We start from the raw sequence: 23,693 nt of genomic DNA on the forward strand, positions 1-23,693 counted from the left end.
CTGGTTGTGTTATTCTTCACACTTGTGCTGAATGATAGTAATTTTTTACTGTCCTGAACTAATATTTTTTGTAACTACTTTGTATTTTGGGGGGGAAACAGCTAATGATTTGAATCAAATCTAATATATCTTTTTGAAGCAGCTGGAGTTTCTTTGTGTACATTGTTGTTCAACTTATAAAAGGACTAATAGCTCATTGCCTCAATTATTCTTCCCACAGCTAAATGCTTGCCATTAATCTTGAATGTCATTTAATGGCATTTATCAATCCAGCATTTATATGTGCTGTTATAGGACTCAAGAATTTGTCTGATTAAAGTAGTTGTATCACAGCAAATGATATTGCATACAAGCAAAATCTCTGCTCAGAGACTCAAGTGATGATGAAATTAGGTTCTGTCAGATGTGAACTGAAGATTTCAGTGGTTACAAGTCTGTGGACAAAAATTTCTTATCAATGTAAAGGGTATTTTTGTTTGTTTTTAATATAGTAGCAGCTTAGAAGTGTGATAAGAGTTTGATCCTACTTTGTTTCATTCTCAATTTCCACCTTTATCTGGCAGAGCAGAGAACTTTTTGTGCTCACATATGGTGCTTTGGTAGCCCAGCTGTGTAAAGACTATGAAAAAGATGAAGATGTCAACACCTGTTTAGATAGAATGTAAGTACTACATTTACTTAGCATTAAAATATTCAACTTCTCCCGTAATACTGTTTGTCCAACTGCATATTCCCTTTCAGCTTTATGTCTGTTATTTTTTGAGTTCCAACACTTTATTTAGGACTGCACAAAGTATGAGAATAAGATTCAATATTCTGTCAACAGGAGTAACATTTATTTATGAATAAAGAAAATCAACAATTAACTTTTCAATTCTCCTAAGAAGAGTGTGGGGATTGTTCTGATAGCTGACACTTGTTCCTTGTTAATCCTTTGTTAAGCTAATTAATAATATAAAATTCTAAATTCCATCTCCTATTTAAATATGTCCTTTTTCAGTTTCCGTATTAACTTTCCTCTTCTATTTCTTCACCTCCATAGTATTTAAAGCTATTCAAACTTTTTATTTCTCACAGATGTTTTCTAGCTAACATGCAGTTGTGTGTCCGCTCTCCTTGTGGCCTTCCTTGCCAGTGCTTCCCCTCATCTAGCTATGCAGTGTTTTTGCGACTTGGACAGCTAACTGGTGGTCACAATACCAGATTTTAGGGGTTTGGTTTAGGTGACTAAGTCAAAGGGCAGCCCCATTTGGTAGTCAATAGCCTTCCCTGAGGGTGTAATTCAGGTGTCTGACTTGGGTACTCTGCATTGTCCTATGGCGGTGGCTCTCTTTCCCCCTGCATTAGGAGCAGCCTGGCCCCTCAGCTTTAAAAATAGCATACAGCAGAGAGTGAAATAGCAGGAATGATCGGTTAAGAACTGATTTTTATACAGGTAATCTCTTTGGAAAGGAAAGATGCTACGTGTATAGGATCACGTGATTCTGACTGAGGTTCCTTTTTATCACTATAAAAATAATAATATCATACAAAATCAGGCAGAAGTTAATTTTGAACTGGTTAGCGAGAGGATACACTGAGATCATCATTAGAAGAGCTCATACTTTCAGGAAAAGCAGACATACCAAGTGATGTACAACAATCACACTGAACAGAGTAGACTCTTCACTATTAGACTGAAAGCTTGCAAATAAGCTAAATTTCAATACCTATTAATGGAAGTGAGAAAAAAAAAATCATTGATTTGGGGAAAAAAAGTGATTTACTCACGAACTGAAAATTGGTAACATCCCTCAGGTAGTTATTTGATATTAATCCCTCATTCAGCTCTGATAAAAATGATACATTTCAAAAAAAGTATGGGTTTTTTTCTGATGCTATGTCAGAAATTAAGAAAAGGCAGTTTGGGGAGGTGTGGAGACATATTTTGTGCCTCATATTGTTATTATTATAGCAGTTTCTGTAACACTTTAATGTTTTTCTGCTTGTTTTTCTCTTGATAAAGAGGAAGATGTGGTGAAATAATAAGTTTTATTAGAGTACTATGACTTCAGCCTTACTTCTGGGAAGATGAAGACAGCCCAGCTTGGGGAACTGACTCTGTAGATCAGTCCTGTGACAGATGGGAACAGTATTCTGAGCTCTCTCTATATTTATATATACATATATAATCTGTAGTGAGAAGGGGTTTTTTTGTTTGTTTGTTTGTTTGTTTTTTGCTGTGCACTTGCCAGATAGCTGCTTGTCAGTCTATTATTCATTTGGCTTTGCGGATCTGAGGCATAAAAATTAAAAAGGATCTAAATACTGTCTGGTACATCAATAACACATACCTTGCTAACTGCTGATGACATATTTACCAACATTATTGATATTAATACTTAGGCAATAAATAAATATTTCATAGTTTTCTGGTGCATTACATACTCTTATTTTGAACCTCACTCTGCTAGAAACACTTTTTAACGTCATCACATTAGACATCAGATCACTTTTTGGCTTCTTGTCATCAGACATGAAACAAAATCAGCAAGAAACTTTCCATTGACTGCAGCCTGCTTTATGGAGGATGTAAGACCTCTGACAATCAGTCAGAGATTAAGAATATCCACTTAAATGAAAATGAAAAATTCCATAAAAACATTTCTGAATTGGTTCAGATTCTTTCATTACATTTGTGTCAATCTCATAAACTTTTCCTTTTTCAAAAAAATGCTTACCATAATATAAGCATTTCTATTTTATACATTATGTATTTACTGACCTATGTTAATGTATGAGAGTGAGCAATGAATATTTGTTTTATGAAAAATTTCATTAACTTTCATCTTTTTTATTGCCCTTTCATTTCTCAGAAATTATATTGTTTTAAATGCAAAATGCAAACTATATTAACTAGCAACCTTTGGATTCCTTCCGAAATTAGTAGGTGAAGGGAGAGAACAAGTTAGAGAGAAAGAAGGCAAAGAGAGAAATGTGGAGGAAGAGCCAAAAAAAAAAAAAAGAAAAGAAAAGAGGGTAAAGTGAAAGGGACCAGCTGTGAGTCCATTTCCTATGGATTTGCCTGACGCTAGAACTCTGCAATGAGGATGTCGAAGATTAGATAAACTCCCTGCCAACCCCAGAGATGAATGCTGTGACTTGAAGGGGCAGTTGCTTTTATCCACCTTGTTAGAAACAGCATGAGATGAACTCTGGGGTTCACATAGGATTGGAGAAAATCCTATGCTATTTTTTAATGATAAAACAGTATGAATCAGCCTTCATTTATATATTATTTATGTATTGTATACATATATGTTATATATAAAATATCTAATATTTATATATCTCTATACAGATATATGTATTTATAGATAAAGTATATATAATCAACATTCATATCATGTTTGCTAAGTAGGAAGAAATTAAAGGAGTACAATTTCTTATATGACTACATGAAGAGCAGGCCACCTGTACTGCAAAAGTGGTAGAAATAAGAATCAAGTCCAGCAAAATCTAATGTCCTCAAAACCATTTATTCAGGAACATGCAGCTGTTTTGCTGAGAAAGTGCAAGAGAAAGATTAGGGAGACAGCATGTGGGAAGAAATACCCCATTCTGAATGTTAACTTTCTTTGTTTTTCCTTTAGGGGGTATGACATTGGCATAAGGCTGATTGAAGATTTTTTAGCTCGTTCAGCTGTGAAAAAATGCCGGAGTTATTCTGAAACCGCAGAAATGATTGCACAGGTAAGTGAGATTTATATTCTCTAGAGGTTGGTCACCTTCAGTGGTCTCAGCTTTTCCCTCTTTCTTTTATCAGTTTGCTCCAAAACTGTTATCTACATCTTCTGCTATATCGTAATTGTCTATCAAAAATGACTATTCTCCACAATCACACACATGCTTCCACTGTGTTAAATATGGCCTTTTTTCTTATCTATAACTTTACATCAACTAGCAGCACACAGAGGTATGGCTATAGAGAGGAGACATCAGTTTCTGCCTCCGTGGCATAATGGGTAAATACCAGGCTGGAAAGGAAAACATTCAACAGGGCACAAAAAATGTGATATTTAGTGAGTCAAGAATTTTGCATATGGTCTTGTTAAACCCACAATGGTAAGTTTGTCAGAAATGGTCACCAGAACCACAGACTTTGTTCACATGGGTGTTAGTTTTACATAATAGTTAAGGACAAAAAACTCAAAGTGGGATACAACCTATGAGAGGCTGTTAAACCCTGATTTAACCTGATCTTAATGTCAGTTGCTAACTTGATCTTAAAATTCTTCTATGGAGGAGAATTCAGTCTTTCCTAGTAGCCTGTTAGGTGTTTTACCTTTAGAAGAGTAAGAAAGTTTCTTTTTGTGTGCTGCAGATTAAGTTGTTTTCTTCTACTCCTGCCAGAGGATGTGGCAAACAACAAAAAATGATCCACTTTTGACAGACTTCAAATCATATGTTCCCTTGATTTTTCTCTCCTAGAAACATAAGCCTTAACTGTCTATTACAGTCTTAGATTTTGACATTCTTATTCCTGCCCTCTGAACTCTCTCCAGCATTTAACCTTAAAAATGGTAATGTTAGGAAGAAGCTGCAGGATTTTGTGCGGAAGCAAGACTCCATGGAAGAAGAGAGGAATTGTAAGAAAAGAAAGAGCAAAATTATCCTCTCTACCCACAAATCAAAATGATAAAATCAATGTGAGTACTTTTCCCCTGCCTTTGATGGAAAATTCCCTTTTACTGAACAATCTTTTGCACTAGTGTTGGACAATAAAGATCTGGGAGGAAGCTCAGTAGCAATATAGAGGCTTTTAAAGATATATTTTGCCCCTGGGGCAAAGCAGACCTCCAGGGAAGCTGCTACAGAAGTCCACAGGGTGTCTGGTCCCTTTAGACTGCTGCTCCACTGTGAGGGAGGTGGTACTTCAGAGCTATTCAGTTAGCTCACACTTTCTGATACCCAGTCAGATCACTGCGAATGATCCCTTTTATCCTTAATGATCTTCAGCTGGTAAGTGTTGTCAGCTATGTCTGGCCTTTCCTGATGACAAAAACTAACCATACTTTTAGGAGAAAGAACAGCTTGCTAAGTGGTCATTTGCTGTAAGTGGAGATCTGGGCATCAATTCTTCCTTAATTAATTGAACAGAGATTCATTTCCATTTGCTCCTTTGGGGAGACAAAAGTATGCCTGGCATGCTTTTTGATTGCTTAGAATTACCAGCAGCAGCAGCAACTAAATGTGAACATTATGTTTAACCACTAACTACAGAACTGGGAAACGCTGGATTGATGTACTAAGGTAGTGGTATATACTAGTAGCACAGGAGTATCCTAGTACAAAGTGCACACAGATGTTTCCAGGTGATGTGTAACTCTGCTTGCAGTAACCATATCAGAAATTCCTAAGTTACATCTGAGTGAAATGGAAGAACAGAAGTTATATTATCATTCAAAAATGCTTGTCATAGAGGAACTGATGGCTGTCATAGCAGGTGAAAAGAGGTCCTTTCTCTATTGCTGATAGGACTGTAAGGTGAATCACTTGCACGTGCACAAGAGCAAAACACACACATATACCACAATCTGCCAAGGTGACATTACCAACTGCCAATCAGAACCCATTAGCTCATGAAAAAGTGAAAACTATATTATTCCTAAAATGAAGCATCTCAAATTGGCCTCTGAATCTGAGTGACATATCTCAGGATCAGGGTGATGTGTAACAAGGCTCCTAAGGAAGCTGAGACAGGGCAGAGGATCCATTTGAGATTCTGAGAGCAGCTGAATGGAAAACATAAGACAAGCAGCATTTCAATCACTGTACTAAAATAGACTGTCTCATTTAAAAATGATACCAGGCACCAAAATCACATTTTTGTTCATTTTATATTCACCTTTTCCAGGCAGTATATGTTCTTTGTTTTCTCTGGATTTTTGTATATAAGCCCTATATCTAGTTTGCTGGGTCTTGAACGGCATCCTCAGAGTTTTCTTATTTACCAGTTCTGTAGTACAGCTGGACTGTCATTCTTCAGTACAGAAGATTCAGCAACAAAATACAGTGAGAAATTAACCATGGGAGCAAGGAAGAAGGCACTGTTTCCCTTATACTTCAAAAAGACACTTGTTCAGAGAAATAATATTACTTGGAAAGATTGGAACAAACTTTAAAGCATGCAGTCTCCTGAATAGACTATTTTTAGCAAACTCAGAGGAATTCTGTAGTAGGAGTATAACCTTTTTGGGGCAAAATATGCTATGCAAAGCACTTATAAATTTCTTTGACAAAACAGTTTTGAATTAGTCTTCAAGCACATTTTTCAGAGACAGATACCAAAAAAACCCCATACCTAAAATGACCCAGCAAGTAACTGCAAATATACTGTTAAAGCTGTTGGTTCAAAATTACACAACTTTTTAGATGAACTGTTTAACTGCTTATTAGTAGGGTTATCAGCAAGCAGAAAGTGTTTAAATACTTAACTTTTCTTAGGTACAAATCTGTTAAAGGGTGAATGTATAGCGTAAAACCAGTTAAAAGGTTAAAGTAATTAAAGCAGTTAAGCAGTTAAAGTAGTTAAAATCAAACATCCTGTAAATGTAGCTGTGATCCTGCAGTCCTTTGGAAAGCAGAAGAAAAGGAAAAGTCCCTGGTAGTATATACAAGGACTGATTAGTTAGTGGCTTCCTAACTATTTCAGTAGTTCTAGACTGTATTTGAGCACCATCAAAATGTTAATGAATTTTAGTTTTGCTACCTAAGAAGGATGGTCTGCTGGGTGAGGCCTGACAAAGCGCAAGTGGTACATTTTTAATTCCTAACTGTGCATGGATTTCTTGTTTGACATTAAGCAAGATGTATTCCTGTAGAGTTGCAGTCATAATTTTTGAAAGAAATATAGTAATGCTTTTTTGCTTCATATGGGTGTCATTTTGAAGGTATGCCTGTAAAAGCGTCTAAATAGGTATTCTCTCTTTTTTTTTTTTTTCCATTTCATGCAGTTAGAAATGAGACAGATTTATGGATGCACTTTTCAAAACTGTTTGTTCATTTTACTTCTCCCTCTTTTGCAGACACAACGAAAGACCAAAAGACCTTTGTTTTGCCCTCAGAGAAGTTGTGTATGGCAGTTTTAAAGAGTTTTGAGTTAAAAAAAAGTTCATTTCTTATCTATTCATTAAATTACTTACTTATATAATTGCTTAAGTTACTTATTCCTCTGAGGCTTTTCTTTTTCAATTTTCACTTTACTGCTTTGCAATTTTGTCTTAATTTGGTCCTCCAAGACACTACAAATGAGCCACTGGTTTTGCATAGTTTCCATGCAAGTTCGCTTTATACACCGGAAATTTTAACAATAGAATTTGGAAAGAGTTGTAATGGAACGCACAGCTGAAACTCAATTGAAAGCATATGAGGGGCAGTTAGCATGTTTAACTAGTTATTGCTCTCGTAACAAAGACTTGGAGTTTGACAGAGCAGTGGATGTACAGTAGAAGAAGAGTATTTAAATGAGAAAATTGGGTTCTATTTGAGGAGAAGAGTAAACTGAGGGCAGAAACATAATAGAATTGAGCAGAAGTTTCCAGTTTATTTATGCATTTATATTTTTAGTGGATATCAGAGTTAATGCAAAATCTAAATTTTCCAAGAGAAAACATTAATTCTGCTGGTCTTTTTTTTTTCTCTCACTTTGTTTCAGGTAGTGTCAACAATAAACCCTACTTCTTTCTGAGCTTCCACGGTAGCAGGTGAACTTCAGTTCAGGGGCAACATTGATATAAACCAGCTTTAGTGATAGCTGCTTGAAGGACAGAGTCAAACTTGCCAAAATCTGATTCTAGTTGAAAATGTAGGGTCAAACTGGGGTTTATTTTGTCTGTTTTTATAAAAGTTTTCCTGGAGCCTCATGACAATTGTATTAAATCACAAGCATTTTGGAAAGAAAACCCAGCTAGAATAACAAGGCCCTGGGAAGGAGGGCCGGTTGAGGGACTTAGGCTCCTGCCAGGCAGATGTTGCTGCACATAATGTTTAGCAGCCGCCCTTCAAGGTAGGAACCAGACGGGAGGGGAGAAGGGGCGCAGAAGGAGGGCCATGCCTGCAGCCTGCCGGGCAGAAACACGGGCTCTGCATTGTGCCACGGGGCCTGTGGGCACAATGCTGGTCTGGGCTGGAGGACCTGTCTATGTGCCCAGCAGCTTCTGCCAGCCTCTAAGAGTGACTTGGGATAAGGGTGAGGAGAGGAGGTATTGCCCTTCCACAATGACGGAGAAGGCCAGGCTGCCAAACACTCCTGTTTCAGAGTTTCTGACTGCTCAGGTGCACAGCATGGAGCTTTCTCCTGGGACAGAAGAGGCTGCCAAAAGCCTGAGGTCTGATCCCTCTGCCCTCCTCCCTCACAAATGCTTTTGCCTCTGGGTCCCAGCCTTGCAGCACAGTGGAGACAAGACTCAATCTTCCCTGTCCTCATGCCTATATCAACCCACTTGCTTCCTGCCTTCTCTAATCAGACCCTTAGCATGCTGGGTGTCCTGCCTTTTGTGTCTGCTGCTATTCCTTTGTTTTTTCGTGCTATCAGTGTGGAAGGAAGGGGGCAGGCAACTCTGGGAAGTGGAGAGCAGCCCCGGCAGTGGGGAGAGGAAGATCCTGTTAGGTGTTGTGTTTCCTCTTCCCTGCCAAGGAGGTGAGATGGAGCTGGGCACTAGGTGTTGGGGCATCTGTCAAGAAGAAGGAGAAAAGCAGACAAGGGGGAACGGATATTTATCCTGGAGTTTAGATGGTTGTTGTAGCAGGAGAGGCGCCTCTGGAGAAAAATGCATATGTAGTCGCTGGGCTGCAGAGCAGTAGCTGTGGCTTTTCTTTTAGCAGCCCTGAGATAGTAAGCAAGTGAGGCACTATGGTGGTGGCACTACCACCTACCCAGCCCTGCAGACAGCAGATCCATCTGGGAAGCTACTGATAGATACTTTCCCCTGTAATAGGGATTAATTCAGGTATTGCAATTTATTCTTTTAATAGACATTCTGGCAGGTAAAAACTGACTGTATGAATGTCAGGAGAAAATATGTAAACAGAAGAAGTCAAATGAACAGGAAGTTGCTACACTGATAAAGATTGGGTTGTGAATAGTTTTCTGCGTGAGACTGGAAGGACTTTTCCGCACAGCATCCTTCCGATAGATTACATAATCCATTGTGTAAGCAGAGCTTCCCAAGTGCTCTGGCCATTTGCTATCATGAATATTTAGCAAAGTGAAATTGTCTGATTATGTGACCGCCTGCAGGTCTGACTTATTAGTGTCAGACATGCCTGCTGTTGTGACTTTCATTTTGACAGTGTTGCCTCTGTGCTTTCAGCTGCAGCAGGTAAATTTGGACATAAAAAGATAACATATTTTAAGTGTGCTGCAAAGTGGGGCAGCTGGTGTAAAATACATTAATATAACATCTGCTTAAAGACCACATGTTCTTCAAAACACACAGAGAAAATTCTGAGCAGATAATGGAATTAGTTCTTGTATTTTATTAAAAAAAAGAAGTAATGGACTGCAAATGGAGACAGTTTTTTCCTTCCACTGAGCACAGTGAGTATGAGCCATGAAAACAGAACAGCTGCATAGATTACATAAGTTTGTTGATAAGGGTCTGATTTGAGCTGTGCAAAAAAATGATTCTTTGCAGACTTGGGGAGACTGGAGGTAAAATGCTGCATAAAAGCCTGCCAGTCACCCCTGGGAAAGAAGCTTGGCAGAAACTTTGTTCCCCATTTATACAATGTTTACAAAGATTTTGGACACCCCATGTGAGAGCCACATCGTGAATTCCAAGCGCATGAGGTAATACATAAAGCTCAGGGATAAAAATGTATTTATCAGAAATTCTGATTCTGCAGTCATCTTACCTGCCTTGCCTGCTAATTCCTCTTGCCCAGACACATTCTAACTTTCCAAAGATATTAAGAAAAATAAAATCAGCCTTCTGCAAAAATATTTTCTTTGTCGTCTTAAAATGTGGAATTTCCTTCCAGCCTCTCTGTCTTATGTTGGCTGCAAGCCCAGTACAAACAGTATTCTCAGTTCTACAGGCTGCACCCAGTGTCCAAAATCCACCAAAAGTGAGAGCTTTATACTTATTCCCAGGTTTTCAGTGGGAGAAGCTAATACCCACTAGTCTGTGGAGGCAAAATATCAGTGATACATTTTCATTATTGCAACAAAGCATTAACAGCTACTCTGATTATGTTTTAAAATGTTGTTTTTTTTACAGAAACACAGAAATGTTAAACCATTTGGGAATCTCAAGTTCTTTATACCCTATAAGACCATAAGATTTGCCCACTCAAAGAAATTACCTGGCACCTCACTGTCAATTGAGGTAACTGTCCCATGTGAACATGTCAGGGACTAGAAGGCCAGGACTGATCGATGTGACCATCCATGGCGTTATAGGTGCAACAGGAGACTGAAGGCACACAGTTACCTTGAGTGACCGCAGTACCTCAGATTGATGCTGTGCTCTGAGAAATGACCTAAAAGCAAAACCTTTACTTTCTGTGGACTGTCAAAAAGCCACACATCTCTTCTACTATTATATACATGCATTTTTAAATGGTGTTACTTTATGATAGTCTCTTGATTTACCTAGGACAGGCATGCTATATGTTTTACATAGGAAGTTTTAAATCCGTCTCTCAGAAGTCATTGTTCAGTCCTTTTTTCTGTCAGTGCTGTCCTGTTTGGATCAGTTCTTGATCCAGAGCCAGTGCTCACAGAGCATGAGCTTTTGGTGACGTTGAGGACTAGACCATTCTCACTGTTGCAGAGAAATAACTTCATTCCATCTTTTTGGAGCAAGCATGTAACTGGAGTTGAAAGTGAACAAGAAGAAAGGTCATTGTGAACCGGAGAGACTAAAACATCTAGAAATAAGCTACATTAGCAAGATATTATAAAAAGGCTGAAAATCAATGTCATCTACGGTATTTCTCTTCTGTCTACAAAGTCCATCACTGTCTCTCTTTCCTCACTGATCTCCTTCTGGCCTTGCTCAACTAGCCTATGAATTGTGCTATAATGTTGTTCACTGCTATTGAAAGAGTAGAGCTGGGAAGCATCTTCCCATGCCTGAAAAGCTGGCAGGGGAACAGCTTCTGGTTCCATGTTCTCAAAAAAGCTCTTCAGGTTTCGTTCGCTCAGCTTGGTGGCGTACAGCTGGAAAATCTGCTCCAGTTGCTCCTTCTCTTTCTTCATGTACGTCCTCCAGAACTTCAGCTGGAGGTGGCTGACCTTCGACTGGCAGCTGGCACAGCACGTAGTTAGTAGAGACAGAAGAGTGGTGATAACTATTACACACCAGCCCAAAATCTGGGAAAACAAAAGAAACAGGCCCCAGTGAAAACGCCACTTAAATCAAGACCGTCCAACAGAGCGATCGCTCTTTGTACAGAGGGCCCACTGCTCTTCTTGGAGCCCTACTGCAGGTGCATAATACTTAATGCATAAGTATTAATGGGTCTTCCACATCTGGACCAAAGAGGAAACAGAAGAAGTCAGGATCAAGACTTCTCAATATTGCTCATTTTGATACCTTTTTCCAAGGAAAGGGAAAGCCAATTGTTTTTTATAGTGTAAAGTAAGACTCTCAGGAGAAGTTGGCTTATATTAAAAGCTGTGCGCACACAAAGATACAGACGGCCTCAGTTTTAAATGACCCTGTTTTATAACAAAGGGAACTTGGATGACAAAAGCTGGAGAGACTTGACCAGTACAAAATCAATGGCAGATGCAGGAACTGAACAGATGATCTCAAATCTACAAGCTGTGTATAATTTCTCACAAGAAAAATCTACAAAAAAGTCTAAATGATCCATCAAATAATATAATCATTGAGCAGTGTTATACAGAAAACAAAGTGGACCTGAGAGCAGGAGTAGTGTCTCAATAATTTAGAGGGGATAATTGATAAGAATTTATTGCAAAAATATAATGATCTGATATATAGTGCATTTGAATTCCTCACTTAATTGTTACAGAAAGGGAAAAGTGTGTAGATAAGAGAATAAGCTGTCACAATTACTGGATGGAAAATGTTTTCAGTTTCTTGAAAGCATTAAATAATATTAACCATCAAGAATTAGGATTAAAACACAAAATTAAGAATCATGACAAACCAGAAAACCATAAAAAGGTAAATAACTTTTGATCCAGGTCAATCTATATTTTAAACTGTGATGATTTTGAGATGTGTTGCTTTCAGATATTTTTTAATATAAAAAAAAGAAACTGTTTTAGCATTAATTAGCTAATAAGAATATAAATGATAGTTTTAAACTAAAAAAGCTTCCCCTCATTTGTTTCCCAGGTGATTCACTGAATTCTAAGCTATTCTTGTTAATTTTTTTTTTGACTTTGATGAATCAGCCTTTTGTGGTAGAAAATAAATGTTATGTCAAAACCATATAAAAATCTTCTTCTTGTCCGGTCCCGTGAGCATGCAGGGAGGAGAGGGCAAAAGAAAGAAGAAATAATGTGTGTATTGAAAAGTTGTCATTGCAATAGAGCCCAATTCATTTAAACACTGATTAAGAACAGTTGCAGTGGTTTCAGAGAGTGGTTTCTTTATCCCGAGATACACTTTTTCTGCATCTCTCAACTATTTTGTAGCAACTTCAGAGTTTCACAAAACTTTTGTTAGGAACATTTTAAAGGAAAAAGCTACTTTCGTGATTAGAGCAATGGCTCAGGTTGTGGAAAAATGAGATTGGAATTCCTATTGTGGGATGTTTTCCTGTAAGGAGAACAGAGATGTGAACGCAGTTTTTTCATGCTTAGTGGCACTGGCCTAGCTACACCAGTATGGAACAAATCTTTTAGATTTTAGAGTCCTGTATGAGTTGGAACTGATTTCTCATGCACTGTTTTAATGGTGGCAATATGGAGAGCTGGAACCTGCCTCGTGTGAACTCCTCTGATTTACAAAACAACAACAACAACAACAAGCAATAAAAGTCTGTTTTTAGCTGAGGGAAATGCAGAGAGTTTCCTCAGGGAGATCTGTGAAACAGAGAGACCTGATGAACAATCATGCTTAGGACTGGTATGGAAGAATAGCTTCACATTCTTTATTTTCCACGCACTTTTGTGCTAACTGATATTTATGGATATGTGAGATACTGTCCTTTTTAACACCTTTTCACTTTCTTTCAGCTTGGAGAATGGATCTATCTATTCTCATGCTATCAACTGAGTCATTTGTCTTTCACTGTTTCCTATACATACAACTTAAAGACTTAAGAACTATCCATTATTTGCTTTTGAAAACACTCAGTTAAATTTGTCTGCATTCCAGCCTTTGCAGCATTGTGCTATTTGCATGGGAACCTGAAAACAAAACTGGCTCCTGGGCTGGAAACAGTTCCAGATGGATGCAATAGTCTGACCAAAACTTGCTGGCTCCACAGCTGTTTCCTGACAATCATCTTTCCATCATTTCTGTAGCATTTTCTTTTCCTTTTCCCCCTTGTTTTGATATTTTTGTCTCTGAATTTTCTTACATTACAAGACAATGAATAAAACTGTAACACAACAATATAGGAAAAGGTAATATGGTCTCAGCTTTGCAAGCTCTGATAGTTTTAGCTTAGCAGTTCTTCTTTTCTCCAGGCAGGAGGAAAATATTTCATGAAGTAGTGAAATCAGCAAGTTCATGACGTGGGATGAGAGGAATGCCAACATAAACAAGTTATACAAGCAGTATGACACAAATCTGATTTTCTAGTATTTTCCCACTGTTAGTGACCTAAGATTTCATTCTAGTATCCAAGATAATATAAATTTGTTTGATACAGACTTTAAAAATAGAACAGACTCCTTTAATGGGGTGTCATTTCTTAATTCAGCTTCCTCAAACAATACAGTACTTTTTTCTCATTAGATTTATTTCCATTCATTAAGGAAGAAAGCTTTAGGTTTTGGTAGTCGCAATGATCCTGACTTCAGTGGGACTCCCCAGGGCTATTTCACAGCTCAGATGGAGCTAAAAGATTTATAGATTGTGTTTTGCAGAGCTGCATTATGCCAAAACTTTAACTGAAAGCAGTGGTGTTACTTTAGCATCTGACATTAGGCTCTCTCACAGATCTGTCAAAGCAGTAGTTCAAACTATATGATGATCTTAAATTATTTTTCTTACCTGGGACTGTGCTTGAAGAGTTAGTTTGAGTTCCTCGCTCTCTGGAAAGGACATGATGCTTTTGCCACAGGCTACCTTGTGTAGCTCTTCAAAGCACTTGACAGATTTGTTGTGACAAACTGCATGTAAGTAGGCAGGATTTTTCAAGCCACTCATGGCACATTCGTAGAAAGTCCCGTTGAGCAAAGCCACAGAGAGCCACATTACTGGGGCTACCAGAACATTTAAAGTGATACGTCCAAAGACATAAAAGAAATGGCAGATATTCCCTTTTGGGAATATTTTTCTGGGATTCCCCCAGCAGCCCGTAAAGAGTTTCCATGTCTTACTATTCAAGAAATATCCAATAACTAGCAAAACAAAAGCTGGGGCGAAGAGAAATACCAAACCATACCTGAAGTTTTCATTGCTGCAGGGACATCTGAAAGCAACAAGAGAAAACAGACGTTCACCTCCCACTGTCAGCAGAGCCATAAAACTGTAACCAATAGCAGTTTTCCGGTTCATAAGGAATTTCAGGATTGTTTGGAAACCATCCATGTCTGATTCTCTCTAAAGAAGTAAAAATCAAGACACTTCTGTCTGTTGTGGAGCAGTCTGCAGTTGTGGATAAAGGGAGAGCCCTTCAGATGAATAATGGTCTGCTGCTAGCCTGTCTGGTTTAGTGCCGTCTAGATAGATTAATGATGTCACTGTCTGCATAAACAAACTCACACGGGACCCTTTCACTAGCAAAGCAGATGCTGCAAATTTACAGTAAAATTAATCAGTAGTATAAGAAACGCAGATTAGCAAATAAGTTCACCAACTCGGCAATCTTATTCTTGGTTTTCGACTGCAGTTGCAGGTGAGAGTAAAAGCATGCATTCACCAGTTGCAGGAGTTCTTGAGCTGTAACCAAAGTCTCCAGCAATATAATAATGGACCTGATGTAGATGCTAATGGTCACAGGGGAGCATGACTCTACTGAAAGCACACAAGTGGTGGAGTTTCATCCTTTTGCAGGTTGCTTTCAAGATGTACCTTGGGGTCACCCCTAGTGTGAGCTGCTGCAGCGCTGCGGGAAATGAGTTCTCCTTAATCCTGGACCAGAACCCGTTAGTGGACTTTGTGGAGGAGCTCCCTGCAGAGCGAGCATCACTCTGCTATTGTAACCTCCTCTGTGGGGTGATTCGAGGTGCTTTGGAGATGGTAAGGAAGTGCATGGCTGTGCAGGAATGCAAAACCCCTTGCCCAGATAAAAGACGGAAACTTAGTAGTTTTTAATCTCTCAGATTAATGTCCACATCTAAATAGGGACGGATTGATCATGGATGTCAAGGTAAAGAAGCACAAGTTGGGTCACACCCCCACTGTTTCAGCTTGGGTCCTTCAACAGCTGATTTGTGTGCAAGAGCTAGGTGGAATGGATCAAAACAGGGATGTGGAAAGCCAGGGGTCCCATGCTGGACTTTCCTGCTGCTCCCTGACCCTATTTCATTTAGCAGCATAGACGTACCAGTAATAGCCATTCCCTGTTGCTTTCCAGATATATGAAGATAAATAATGTTCTGAAGTTACAGCAACATAATTGCAACATCTTGTGAAAAAGAGTAAACAAAGAATAAAGTTTGGGTGAATATAATTTTAAAACTAAAGCATCAGAAGTGTATCAGAAGGCATTCTATATTTTATTCTTAAATGAAAGGCTTTTACAAAAAAATACATGAAGTTCATCATTTGAAAGTGACTGAGTTGTAGACCCTTTGTGCCATTTTCTGAAAAATAACATTTGTTATTTCATTAGGTTTCTGTCAGTGAAAATCTAATTTGTCACATTTTCTATGTTTCAGAAAAAATAAAGCTGTATAAGTATTATTTATGTAAATCAATCGAAAAATCCTAGTAGCTTGTATAAGACTAATTAACAAATGTATTGATAAGCATCAGTATATGACCATGGGAAATTTTGTGATGACAGAATCATCCAGTGCATGATTTAAGTTCCCAGAACAAAGTGAAACACTGCATTGAAGATTAACATATTATGCATTTTGTATTGTGTATATAAGCTTCCTTTTTATTTTTATTTTTGGTTTGAAAAGGCATGAAAAACAATAGAAATCTCTTTCTTATGAAACTTGAGAAAGAGAGTCCCCTTGTGGTGACAGAGAGAGAAAAAAACTAGTTATACTAGAGAAAGGGAAGAAAACTGAACATTCCTTTGCTTAACTGATCAGTCCTGATTCCTTCTAGGTTCACTTAGCAGCAGAAGTTACCTTCCTCCAAGACAAGCTGAAGGGTGATGCTGTGACAGAAATAGGAATTATATTTTTAAAGAAGACTGAAGAAAAAAAGCACAAAAGAAATAAATGAAAGAAATATCAGGAGGAACACTTGCCAAGGGGCATTTTGCTCCATTTGTTTCTGAAGAAGATATACAGGGTAAAAATGAATCAGCTGCAATCATTCATAAATTTGAAAGGTGAAGAGAGTCAGAAAGCAAACACAAGGTGGGGGGAAAAATATTCATTATCATGATACAGATATCACTATAAAAGATCAAAATGGCCTTATCCTTTTACTTCCTTCTCACAAAACCATGCTCTTGATCTCAATAGAAGTTTTATCTCAGTCTTATGTGCATGCTGGATCCAAAATATCCATTCAGAGACCTACTTTTTTCAGCTAAATGTGACTTGTCTTTTCCCATTTTGTTTGCTGGTGATGTTTCAAAGCTTTGTTGCCAAGAGATGCCTTTTTCCCCTGGCTGTTTGTTGTTAGGAATAGTTATTCAGTCCCTGTGGCTACTGCATGCAGATTCTCCCTATGAGGTGTCTGTTTTGACACGCCATGGTTTGTTATTCATTGTCCTTTACACTGAACAGCCTCTTCCCTTTGATACCAAATAGAGATGAAATTTCACTGATGACAGGAACTGGTTTGTTATGGGCCTTTCTGGCCCCAATTGCAGTTTGGCTGGAATGCCTTTCCCAGCACTGTACATACATCAGGCTGCAGCACTCTCATGGCCCTGGTGATATTTGTGTCGCTTCAGACTTCAGCCTTTTTGCAATTCTCGCTTCCATGTTATCTTCAAGAGCACTGGTCTCATGAACAAACTGACCAATGCATGGCATAATTAGTGTGTAGTCACTGCAGATCTGTACTTCACCTAAGGAAACTGAAATAAAAATTCAGAGATTGCTATTCAACCAATTTGTGGGTAATTGTGTGTTTTTCTACCTGACCTTTGTAACCAGCAGTTCCATATCTCCCACTTGATAGTCAACTTCTGTCCTCACAACATGCCTGAGATGTAGAGAAATACCAGCCTCCTAGAGACGTGAGTTACAGAAAAAGATGTAATATTTTCCGCAGGCTGGGATGAAAACCCAGGTCCTGAGTCCTAGCACAGTACCCTACCACAAAACCAGCTCAATTTTTTCACTCTCAGGGAGCCAAAACACTCTTTTCAAATTAAAATACAAACTCTTGATTCAATTCAGTAAAGCCCAGATTTAACTTTAATTTTATTGCTGTGATTTGTAAGTTCTTCTCTTTTTCCCTCAGCCTGCTTTGTTCGTAATCCTGCTAAGCCAGGAGCAGCTCTTATGTTGGGGCAGCAAGGTCCATTCCCACCGGAACTTTATAATCCTCACTATAATCTTTCTTTCTTTGTTTGTCTTAATAGTGAAATACAGTGGTGGCATACGGTAACAGAGATTTAAGAGAACAATTTTTAACAGAACAATAACTAAGTTATTCATTACCCAGTCCTTTTGGGGCTCAGCCCAACTTCCTGTTACAAGTTAAAATAGCAAATTACAGCATGTAAAAACTTGTTACAACATGTAACGTGTTTCCCTAAATATTTCTTATCATCAAGGCTTAAACACTTTCGGGAGTTGGCCTGCTTTCACGCACCTGTGTGCCTTCAAAGGGGTTTTTGGTGATTATGCCCAAGCTCGCAGAAATGGGCATGTGGCACCTTTGGCTGACCATGAAAAGGTCCTTTACAAGGTAACGACCATCTTTCTTTTCTTCCAGAATATAACAACTGAATACTCTCCTTTTATTACACTAAGAGTGAATAACCTATACTATTCTTGTTTTGTATGATACAGTTCTCTTAAACCACTGTTGTGTTAGATATGCACATGTGTACGTGTATGTGCCTGTGCACACCTGCTGCAACATTTTCTACAGAGGTCCCCACCAGCTAAAAAGCATTAAAGTCTCCACAGTGCGTGTAGGTTGACTCCTGTATATCCACAGTCCTGTAAAAACACAGTCTGCCTGAAAGCATTACATAGCAAAGTCAGGGCTCCATAACACAATATTTTTAAAGCAAGGACCATTAGTGACATCCTGGGGCCTTTGCAGTCTTGCCTCTGGCTTTGGTGTGGCTGAGGCTTCTCCTTTCTCTACTTCAATGAAAAACATTTGCAATTATGGTTAGTGTAGGACATCAAAACTGTTTCTTTAGGTTCCAGGATTTCAGATTAAACAGCATGGTAAAATCTTTACTTTTACTTAGATATGGTAAGTTTTGAATGATATGCTTCCACGGTGTAAATGAACACAAAGCAGAAATGCCTGGGCCCGTTAAGCTAGCACAGATCTGAGATCAGGCCAAGAAGCAACACGAGGCTGCCGGACGAGACTGGGGCTGGTTTGCACTCATGTTGCATTTGTGCACCTGGTCCTGCCACACCGGCGCTCCTTGGCTCTGTGCCACCTTCCTCTGTGCTGGGCAGACATGCTCAGTGCACTAACATTTTTCTGTTCTATGTATTTTTTTTTTTTTTTTTTTTAATTTTCGCCTGACACTGGATTGGCTGGTCCATTGTATTCAAAAGGAGAAGTAAACAAAAGTTAGGTTAGGTAATGTGTCACCAGCAAGGTGTTACCCACCCATTAAAGTCCACATTTGAGAAAGGACAGCATTCATCTTTGTCTAGAAAGTCACGGCAAAGTCCCTCTGCTTTATTTATTTTGGGGGGAACTTTAAAAGGCAGAGACTCTCACACACTTGAGAACTATTTCACAAGCAATCTACTATGTATTTACAATACATAATAATTACACGTAGCTCTTTTTTTGTGCACACCTGCTGTAATAATTAATAATTATTATGTAGTAGTGTAATAATTATATGTAGTAGTGATTAAGTTCACCATTGTCTTCCTGTGCCTGAGCTCAGGGTTGTTAATTTTTTCACCGATGTCAGCCATGCGCAAGCTCATGGCTGCAGTGGCTACGGCTTTTAGACTTCCCTTCAGACATATGGAGGAGGACCAAAGGTCACTACTAAGTACAGCAATGCGATCAGCAGTGTGACGCTCTCCGGTTCGTGAGAGAAGGGAATGTGATCAAATTCTGTACTTTCTCTGGCTGCTTTCTGGGGCAGAGCAAAACATGAACAGAATACAATTTATGCAAAACCTAGCAACATTCTGACTACTTGCTCTCTTTAAGTAAATAATGTAATAATAATAATAATAATAATAATAATAAATTGCAGGAGAGGAGTGTCCTGCGGAAAGCTACTCAGTTTGTTTCTGGGAGACAATGTATCCCCTGCAACTGTGTCTGGACTCCAGGTCATGCTATGGATGTCTACCAAGAGAGGAAGAAGTTAGAGGAGACATTCTCAGAAAAATGATAATAAACATTAGAAAAAATAGTGACACAAACTACATTATCATTAATTGATGATATTAGCTAAACTATACACATACAGTTTTCTGCTTTGTTTACTTGGTAGCGTATTCCTAGAAGTCTATTTCATATTGCTTCTTCTCTTCAGTGTAGACCCTTCAGAACTGCTTTTGAAGGTGGCTAGTAGAGTAAGTGACCAAAAGAGGCAGCAGAGCAGTCTGAAGTGCACTGAAGCTTCTATGCAAAATTTCTTTCATTATAAATGTAAGTGCATAGAGAAGATGCAAGTGTTACATAATGGTGAGGAAAAATCAAACATGACTGCATACAAAAATAATATACATATCTAGTCATATCCTCATACACAGACAGGCATATATATTTATATAACTCACCCAAAAGTCTTCTTAAGGTAGTATTATGATCTTATCAGTCTGCAGAGATGATGTATTAGCTCCAATGATTTTTTTTTTTTTTTAATCAAGTCATAGCACATTCTGGTAATATGCCCCTGGGCAGGTTCACAAAGGGCCACATAATTAGGGAGGAGAAGCCATGTATGAAGCCAAAGCCATACAAAAAATGGCAGCTTTTCCTTCCAAGAAGAGATACCTGAGGTTTGCATTGCAACCTGTAAAGACCTTTTCTATACTTTCACACAGTGCACAGGCAGAGGAAGCTCATAGCACCAGACATGGGACAGGAAGCTATATTTCCCCACATGAGAAGCAGTTTTCATTTCTGTAGGGTTATTTAAAAACAGAAAGAAAAATAACCTGCCAGTGCTGTCACCCTCTAATTAATCACAAGCTTTTGGAAGGGCCTGTGCTTGGACTGATGAACTTCGCAGAACAGACAAAAGTGGGGTGTCCTCGTCAAGGCTGTGCTCCCATTGCCCTTAACCCTGTGATCCAGCAGAAAGCTTCCTTAATGGAAATTGTCCATATCACTGGTCAGAGAGAACCAGCTGAAGTGAAGAGTCATTCACAAAACATTGCTCCCTGAATAAAGACATTTGGAGCAGCTGCCTCACTCACCAGTGAACAAATAGCCCAACAACTTCCTAGGCAATCTTGTTCAGGAGGTGTTTTCTTATGCATTTGCAATCACTCAGAAATAAAGAAGAGTGAAGAGAAAGCCTGATATAAAACTGTTTTGTTATTCCCCCAACTGGGTGCAAAATAATACATTCTCATTCATGTTCTTCACAGTCTGCAAGGGCTAAAGTGAGGGGAAAAAGTCAAATGGGATATAGACATATTTTCTTTATGTATGTGTTAACAATATTTCTTCTTATTCTTACTGCCTTAGAATATATCAAATCAGTTGACAACATTTATGAATGCCATACTTTACAGCAGAACCACACTAAGGAATTATTTTTCCATTAGTCCATTTGTTTAGAAGCTGATTGAAAAATCTAATCTGATTTGTTTCTTTTATTTATTTTCATATGAACACTGACATATGGTTTGCTAGAAATAGATTTATAGTTTTAAAGTAGTGTACTATATATATTACCTGAAGAGACCAAGGGGTTTTGAGTGGGTGGGTGGGCAGAGGGGGATTGAATGGTAAGTCCAAAGGAAATACAGCAAGGAAAGGTAATTACAAAGTGTATGAAAAATATTTTGATGTCTAAAGGTCAGGTTATCAGCTGGTATCATATGTCAGAGACCTTTAGGTCACCTGAAGATGTGGTCTCTGGAGGGGAGAAGGGTCAATTAAAATTATTCTGTTACAGAAGTGTACAAAAAAGGCCATTTTTTTAATGTGATTACAGTTATTATATTGCTCAGTTTCACAAAGAGAGCAGAATAGAAATCTTTAGCAAAATACTTTTTTCTTTACTTTTTAAATTCAAAACCAAGCCCAATTGACTGAGATTGTATAAACCCTACTAATGAGGATTTTGATTAAATTCTTCACAAGATCTTTCCTTTTATCACCACCAAATAGCATGTGGTCTTCGTGGCAGGTATTTCCATAGTCCTTCCTCCACCTGTTGGCAGCTGAGGACAGGGGCGGAGCCCTGTTCTGTAGGTGTGTAATTGTGGACTCAAGAGCGTACAAATCTTTTCCAGTCAAATTACTAATTACCCCGTATGAATTTTCTCCTTCCACTAGAAGTCATTATATCTGTGGAAAACAGACTGCTATCATTGCCAATAAATTCTGAAATATGCACCGTAGCACCTTCTGAGGCCTCTGCTCATTTATTTTTATTAGAAGTGTCAGGCCTGTGTCTTCCCTGGAAAGCCAAGGCAGCTTTGGTAATGATATCCTGGTGGCTGCAGCTCTGAGTGGGAGGTGGCAAAACCCCTCTCAGGTAGAGCTGAGTAATGTGAATTCTAAAGGCACTTGAACTGCAGCTTCTCATCAGGGAGTGAAATAGGGCATGGCCTGCTCACTGGTGCTTTCAGTCTCTCCAGAGTGATTTTATTATACTTCTGAGGTGAAGCCTGGCCTCACTGAGTCAATGAACGTTTTGCTACTGATTCCAGCGGGGCCAGGACATTGTTTTCTTCCAACGTACGACATTCCAAAGCAGATTATTTTTTTCTTCTGGAGGTCAATGAACAAATGAACTCTTCAATATGAGAGACAAAATGGAACATTTCTAACTGAACAGTGTTTCCTGGAGACAGGAATAACAAATTGGGTGCTTGTTAACCTCTAGCTTCTGGGAAGACAAAGAACACTGAGCAAGGCAGTGACTCCACGACAAAATGATTTTTTTTTTTTTATTCTTTTCTACAAACAGTATTAAACCTTTTTTTTTTCCTGTATATGCTATAGTTTCAGTTTATAGTAAGAATGGAGCCTCCAAGCTAATTATATCCAGCTAGATAAAATAGGTTCTTCTCTTGCTTCCTCCTTGGAAAATGACAGTAACAAACATCTTCATGGGATTCCCTCTATCTGAATAGTTTTCAAGTTAGAGTTTGCTGTTTAGAAGGAAAAGATTTTCTGGGAAGAGAAAGAAGAATGGAAGGACAGCCCTGACAAAACGATCTATGACTCATCTCTCTGAAATGCTCTCTAAAAAAGCTTTTCAAAGAGAAACTGAAAATTATCGTTTTTCACTCAAACTAATGTCTTTGGTTCTTATAATTAGATGTTCTTTTGCAGGAAATGTCCACTCTTTCTTAAGTTTCTATTATTTACTAATATGGATTGCTGATTTATAATGTCCTTAAATGTTTATCTGTGCTAGAAATATTTGCTAATATAAGCCTTGCCTACACTGCCATTTTTTTCATGAGCTTACCCCCTCAGGATGTGTTAATCTGGACTTTGGCTCCATTTTGGAGCAAGTTAAATAGCTTATGTGGCAGGGAAATCCAGGGGTAAGTTGGGGATTGATTCCAGGGCCAGAATCCTATGTGTAATATGGATTATGTACTAAAAAGCTTTTGTCAGGTAGAATAGAAAACAATATAAATCAGATGCTGGAATTTTAATGTTGGTTTGCTTTTCCCTAAATGTAGCATTCAAATGCCAACTTTTTTTCCTTTGAAGAGTTTTGGGGTTACAGGAAATGAGCAGTAGAGCTAGTTCAGAAGGCATGTTGCAAACGGGGAATTTCCCACAGAGGAAGTTTTTAGTTTCACTGTTATAAGCTGCTGAACACATAGAAGTGAAATGGCTGGAATCTTTTTGCTTATCTATTCCAAATGATAAACAGCTAAAATATTTCTTACTATTTCCAATGAACACCTTTTTAAATGCACAGGTAGTTCCAAAATGCAAATTGTTTTCCATATTTGAAAAGACATGGTCTTTCCTTGAAAAGCTGTTTGACAAAAAGTAAATATTTCAGTCCGGAACTTGCTCTAAGCTCCACTGAAAAATATATTTTCA

The 23,693-nt window shown here is 38.4% G+C and overlaps 2 protein-coding genes across 8 annotated transcripts in view; one reads left to right on the top strand and one right to left on the bottom strand.

Moving 5' to 3' along the window:
- Window positions 1–17,365, top strand: part of TRAPPC3L (trafficking protein particle complex subunit 3L) — a 32,865-nt gene extending 15,500 nt beyond the window's left edge. For 6 of the 7 annotated variants that reach the window (XM_013959036.1, XM_013959035.1, XM_067293816.1 and 3 more), the window contains 4 exons: window positions 564–661; window positions 3,633–3,732; window positions 15,192–15,377; window positions 16,422–17,365. In XM_013959036.1, the coding sequence (XP_013814490.1) occupies window positions 564–661; window positions 3,633–3,732; window positions 15,192–15,377; window positions 16,422–16,541 (504 nt within the window). In that variant the 3' untranslated portion in view covers window positions 16,542–17,365. Of the gene's footprint in view, window positions 1–563; window positions 662–3,632; window positions 3,733–4,544; window positions 4,689–7,067; window positions 7,181–15,191; window positions 15,378–16,421 lie in introns of those variants that run through there. The other variant, XM_067293817.1, reaches the window with a different exon arrangement.
- On the bottom strand, window positions 9,505–15,183 carry CALHM5 (calcium homeostasis modulator family member 5). The gene is made up of 2 exons (XM_013959029.2): window positions 14,187–15,183; window positions 9,505–11,359 (listed from the first exon to the last, which is right to left on the bottom strand). The coding sequence occupies exons 1-2, from the start codon at window positions 14,724–14,726 to the stop codon at window positions 10,970–10,972; spliced, it is 930 nt and encodes a 309-aa protein (XP_013814483.1). The 5' UTR covers window positions 14,727–15,183; the 3' UTR covers window positions 9,505–10,969.
- Window positions 17,366–23,693: the final 6,328 nt, after the last annotated feature.

This window comes from Apteryx mantelli, chromosome 3 (genome assembly GCF_036417845.1).
Source record: "Apteryx mantelli isolate bAptMan1 chromosome 3, bAptMan1.hap1, whole genome shotgun sequence".
NCBI lineage: Eukaryota > Metazoa > Chordata > Aves > Apterygiformes > Apterygidae > Apteryx > Apteryx mantelli.